The sequence below is a fragment of the Alosa pseudoharengus genome, unplaced genomic scaffold (genome assembly GCF_046254945.1).
Source record: "Alosa pseudoharengus isolate Yale_2024_CS ecotype anadromous, Long Island Sound unplaced genomic scaffold, YU_APseudo_1.1 YU_APseudo_1.1_scf_2, whole genome shotgun sequence".
Taxonomy (NCBI): Eukaryota; Metazoa; Chordata; class Actinopteri; order Clupeiformes; family Clupeidae; genus Alosa; species Alosa pseudoharengus.
This window is the reverse complement of record NW_027468663.1, coordinates 24,927,377-24,932,376: the sequence shown is the minus strand read 5'-3', so window position 1 is coordinate 24,932,376 and position 5,000 is coordinate 24,927,377. Positions and strand designations below refer to the sequence as shown.

The 5,000-nt window shown below is 47.5% G+C and overlaps 1 protein-coding gene across 4 annotated transcripts in view; it reads right to left on the bottom strand.

Annotated features, from left to right (window-relative positions):
• Positions 1 to 5,000, bottom strand: part of ank2a (ankyrin 2a, neuronal) — a 77,659-nt gene that overhangs the window by 57,964 nt on the left and 14,695 nt on the right. For all 4 annotated transcript variants that reach the window (XM_076294265.1, XM_076294267.1, XM_076294268.1 and 1 more), the window contains exons 8-16: positions 4,616 to 4,714; positions 4,110 to 4,307; positions 3,801 to 3,899; positions 3,502 to 3,600; positions 3,154 to 3,252; positions 1,421 to 1,618; positions 981 to 1,079; positions 663 to 761; positions 118 to 315 (exon numbers count right to left, since the gene is read on the bottom strand). In XM_076294265.1, coding sequence (XP_076150380.1) covers positions 118 to 315; positions 663 to 761; positions 981 to 1,079; positions 1,421 to 1,618; positions 3,154 to 3,252; positions 3,502 to 3,600; positions 3,801 to 3,899; positions 4,110 to 4,307; positions 4,616 to 4,714 — 1,188 coding nt within the window. The remainder of the gene's footprint in view (positions 1 to 117; positions 316 to 662; positions 762 to 980; positions 1,080 to 1,420; positions 1,619 to 3,153; positions 3,253 to 3,501; positions 3,601 to 3,800; positions 3,900 to 4,109; positions 4,308 to 4,615; positions 4,715 to 5,000) is intronic.

Below are 5,000 nucleotides of genomic sequence, written 5' to 3'. Positions count from 1 at the left end.
GACATTATAGGATGTTTTAGATGACAAAAATGCCACTTTAATCTACCTACATCAATGTCTGATCTTCCTGTAATCTTACTCTGATAATAGCAAAGTATCCACTCCTCATTGGCTGACCTTAGTCGGGGCATTGACCACAGCGCCTCTCTCCAGCAGCAGGGCGGCCATCTCGCTGTGTCCCTCCTGAGAGGCCAGGTGCAGTGGGCTGACCCCCTGCTTGGTGAGCACGTTGATCTCAGCACCATACTGCATCAGTGCTAAGGCGATAGCTGTCTGGTTCTTTTTTGCTGCAATGTGGAGGGGGGTGTAGCCATTCTATCATGACGGGACAAAATGGACGGAGTATGAGGAAGCAGGCACACAGAAATGTAACCATCATGATTTAATTTACTATATTCATGTCCTGTTTGAACCCATTAAATCTTCTGGATTTTCTCCAGACATTTTAAAACTGTTCAAGGGCAACAGCCCTCTCTCCTCAAGTCACCAAGGCACTGGGATGTGGAAATAGCTCTGTTGTTATTGCAGCTGTGCCTACTGCAGTACTGGCTCACTTCCTACGGTTCAATATCATACACTTATTTTATCTTTCACCAATGTTGAAATAATGTGAGAGAGTTGTGTTGGTATAGGCTACTGTGAGAGAGCTCTATGTGTCTGACCTTGGCTGTAGCGTGAGGGGAGGCTGATTTCTCCAGGAGAAGGAGTGCCACCTCCTGGTTGTCATAGTGAGCTGCAACATGGAGTGGAGTGAGTCCATTCTGGGAAAAGAAACATATCAAGATTTAAAAACGAATGTGAATTATTCGACTATACCACTGATCATATCTCTGATATTGATTCTGACAATGATACAATTAGAGAAGAGCTTGTTTCAAGCAGTCTATATAATTCAGAGATTGGAAAGACAGTCGGGCAATTTGCTTATTAATTGGCTTTTTGTTAGCATTTTTGCACAGTTTTGAAAATGGTTTCATTACCTTCCCAGCATCATCAGGAAGTGCATGACGCTTCAGCAGGAGTTTTGCCACATCCAGGCTTCCATACTTAGCAGCTACATGTAAAGGAGTGAATCCTTTCTGCAAAGGGAGAAATGAAAAAAAAAAGTTTTACATTTGTGTCTGCAAAAAAAAAAAAAACCTTTAGTGAACTGTAAGTATACCCAGTGTGAATGTGTGTGTGTCTCTCTCTGTGTGAATGTTTGTATGTGTGTGTGTGTGTGTGTGTGTGTGTGTGTGTGTGTGTGTGTGTGTGTGTGTGTGTGTGTGTGTGTGTGTGTGTGTGTGTGTGTGTGTGTGATTATGTGTGTAGCCAAGCTGTGGGGTAAGACACAGAAATATCATGTGAGTGTGTGTGGTTGAATATGTGGGAAAGTATGTGTTTGTGTGTGTGTGTGTCGGTGTGTTATCAGCTGCCCTACCTTGGTGGCCAGGGAGTGTGAGGCTCCAGCCTCCAGCAGCACTGCAGCGGTCTCCAGCTGGCCCTCCCTGGCGGAGATGTGTAGAGGGGTGTAGCCATTGGTGGTGGCTGCGTCGGGGTGAGCCATGTGCTGGAGCAGCAGCTGAACTATCTCCGTCTTGCCCAGCCGAGACGCAATATGCAGGGGCGTCTGGTCCTCCTGCACGCCAAGACAGCGCATGAGTTAGTCATTAAGTACTTTTAATTTAGTGTGGAGAGAAACGTCAAAGATGAGAAAAATTTCAGTGATAAATTTATGACATTTAAACTAAATATAATTCTATACCAAATCTACATTATTATACATTAATCTATCATATGAATATAATATTATAATATAAAAGTAATTTTAATATTGGTTTAAACATAACATTTTTATTTAAAATAGCTTCTATAACTTTTCCAAACACAGAAATGTGATACTGTCTTCCTGGACAGTATTACATGTCTGTGTTGAGAGTTGTCTTGTATGTGAGGGTGTTCTCAGGGTTGGTGTGTTCTGAGTGTTCTCAGGGCTGGAGTGTTCTGAGTGTTCTGAGTGTTCTCAGGGCTGGAGCGTTCTGAGTGTTCTCAGGGCTGGTGTGTTCTGAGTGTTCTCAGGGCTGGTGTGCTTGAGTGTTCTCAGGGCTGGTGTGCTTGAGAGTGCTCTGAGTGTTCTCAGGGCTGGAGTGTTCTGAGTGTTCTCAGGGCTGGAGAGTTCTGAGTGTTCTGAGTGTTCTCAGGGCTGGAGTGTTCTGAGTGTTCTCAGGGCTGGAGAGTTCTGAGTGTTCTGAGTGTTCTCAGGGCTGGAGCGTTCTGAGTGTTCTCAGGGCTGGTGTGTTCTGAGTGTTCTCAGGGCTGGTGTGCTTGAATGTTCTCAGGGCTGGTGTGCTTGAGAGTGCTCTGAGTGTTCTCAGGGCTGGTGTGTCCTGAGTGTTCTCAGGGCTGGAGTGTTTGAGAGTGTTCTCAGGGCTGGTGTGTTCTGAGTGTTCTGAGGGCTGGTATGTTCTGAGTGTTCTCAGGGCTGGTGTGTTTGAGTGTTCTAAGGGCTAGTGTGTTTCAGAGTGTTCTCAGGGGTGGTATGTTCTGAGTGTTCTCAGGGCTGGTGTGTTTGAGAGTTCTAAGGGCTGGTGTGTTTGAGAGTGTTCTGAGGGGTGGTATGTTCTGAGTGTTCTCAGGGCTGGTGTGTTTGAGAGTTCTAAGGGCTGGTGTGTTTGAGTGTGCTCTCAGGGCTGGTGTGTTTGAGTGTTCTCAGGGCTAGTACTGTATGCTCTGAGGGTTCTGAGGGCTGGTGTGTTTGAGTGTGTTCTCAGGGCTGGTGTGTTTGAGTGTTCTCAGGGCTGGTGTGTTTGAGTGTGTTCTCAGGGCTGGTGTGTTTGAGTGTTCTCAGGGCTGGAGTGTTTGAGTGTTCTCAGGGCTGGAGTGTTTGAGTGTTCTCAGGGCTGGAGTGTTTGAGTGTGTTCTCAGGGCTGGAGTGTTTGAGTGTGCTCTCAGGGCTGGAGTGTTTGAGTGTTCTCAGGGCTGGAGTGTTTGAGTGTTCTCAGGGCTGGAGTGTTTGAGTGTTCTCAGGGCTGGAGTGTTTGAGTGTTCTCAGGGCTGGAGTGTTTGAGTGTTCTCAGGGCTGGAGTGTTTGAGTGTTCTCAGGGCTGGAGTGTTTGAGTGTGCTCTCAGGGCTGGTGTGTTTGAGTGTTCTCAGGGCTGGAGTGGGGGTCTTACTCTGGCCATGGAGTCCACCAGCGCCCCATTCCTCAGGAGACAGCGCACTACTTCCATCTGACCAGCACGCGCAGCCATGTGGAGGGCTGACTCGCCTCGCTGTGCACACACACACGCACACGCACACGCACACGCACACACACACACACACACACACACACACACACACACACACACACACACACACACACACACACACACACACACAGAGGGAGACAAACCAAGTTAGCATTCAGCTACAGACCATGTTTTAAATTATTTAACATTTTCTAAAAGACTGAATTACATGTGCAGCTGGTTAGTTTGTTCTAGAGGCAACAATATGTATGCTGCATGGCCAATGCTTACAATGTTGCGGACATCAGGCGAGGCGCCATTTTGGAGTAGCAGCAGAACAATGTTGAGGTGACCCATGAAGGCAGCAACGTGGATGGGAGTAAGACCAGACTGAGGAGAGAGAGAGAGAGAGCAAAGGAGAGAGGGGGGGGGAGAAAGAGTGAGAGGGAGAAAGAACAGAAGGTTTGTTTCCAAAATATTTAGAAACACAAAGACTTTTGTAAAGAGAAACTTCAGTTTTAAACACGTAAATTAGACACATAATGACAAATGGCATTTCCAACCACAGCAAGCTTCGTCTGAGGGCTCACCTCAGTGATGGCCTGGATGGAGGCTCCATATTTGACCAGCAGCTCCATCACCTTCACCCGGTTCTTCTTACAGGCGATGTGCAGGGGCGTGAAGCCATTCTGAACATCGAGCACACACAAAGGTGAGCATACATCGATCAAACACTACAAACAGGATTGTCCACTACACACGAGGATGAGGCCTAGTCCTGAGCACTTTGACATTTTTAACTAGAAAAAAGAGAACATGTAGGTTCGTCTCTGACAAACCAGCCCGCAATGGAATTACATTCATTTTTCATCAACCTCCGGGCTACTCTGGGAACGTACCAGCGCCCGGGCATTGGGATTGGCCCTCTTGTCCAGCAGAAGCTTGGTGACTCTGTAGTGGCCACAGTGGGCAGCAACGTGGAGGGCGGTCAGATAGTCCAGGGTGACATCGTCCACCGGCGCCTTGTGCTGCAGCAGGTGCTTGACACATTCCACGTGGTCTCCCTGAGCGGACATGTGCAGCGGGGACAGACCGTTCTGTGTGTGTGTGTATGTGTGTGTGTGTGTGTGAGATAGAGAGAGAGAGAGAGAGAGAGAGAGAGAGAGAGAGGGAGGGAGAAAGAGAGGGAACGTGTGAGTGGTGTGAAAAAAGACAGTCAGTGAGGGATGGATAGAGAGAAAGAGAGATAGGAAGAGAGAGAGGGAGAGAATTATAGTAGGGATTATGGAGGCACAGCTACAAATATTTGGGTATTTTAGGCAAGTCATGCAGTTTGTGTGTCTATAACTAGATGTGTATGTGTGTGTGTGTGTGTGTGTGTGTGTGTGTGTGTGTGTGTGTGTACCTTGGTCCTGGCCAGAATGGGCGCTCCTCTCTCTAGCAGTAGCTCCACTGCAGGATCATGCCCACTCCTGGCTGCACAGTGTAGTGGGGTGAGGCCATCCTGTCACGCGCGCACACACACACACACACACACACGCACACACGCACACACGCACACACACACACACACACACACACACACACACACACACACACACACACACACACACACCGAATTAGTCTCTTCCACTCAAACTATGGAATTCTTACTGTGCATCACTGTAGACTGTAACTGTTGAGGATTCAGATTTACATAATTAACATTATAATGATGCCCTCACATGCACACACAGGTCACAGACAATTTCTATGCTCGTCTATATACAGTCATTGCTGCAAACACTTTT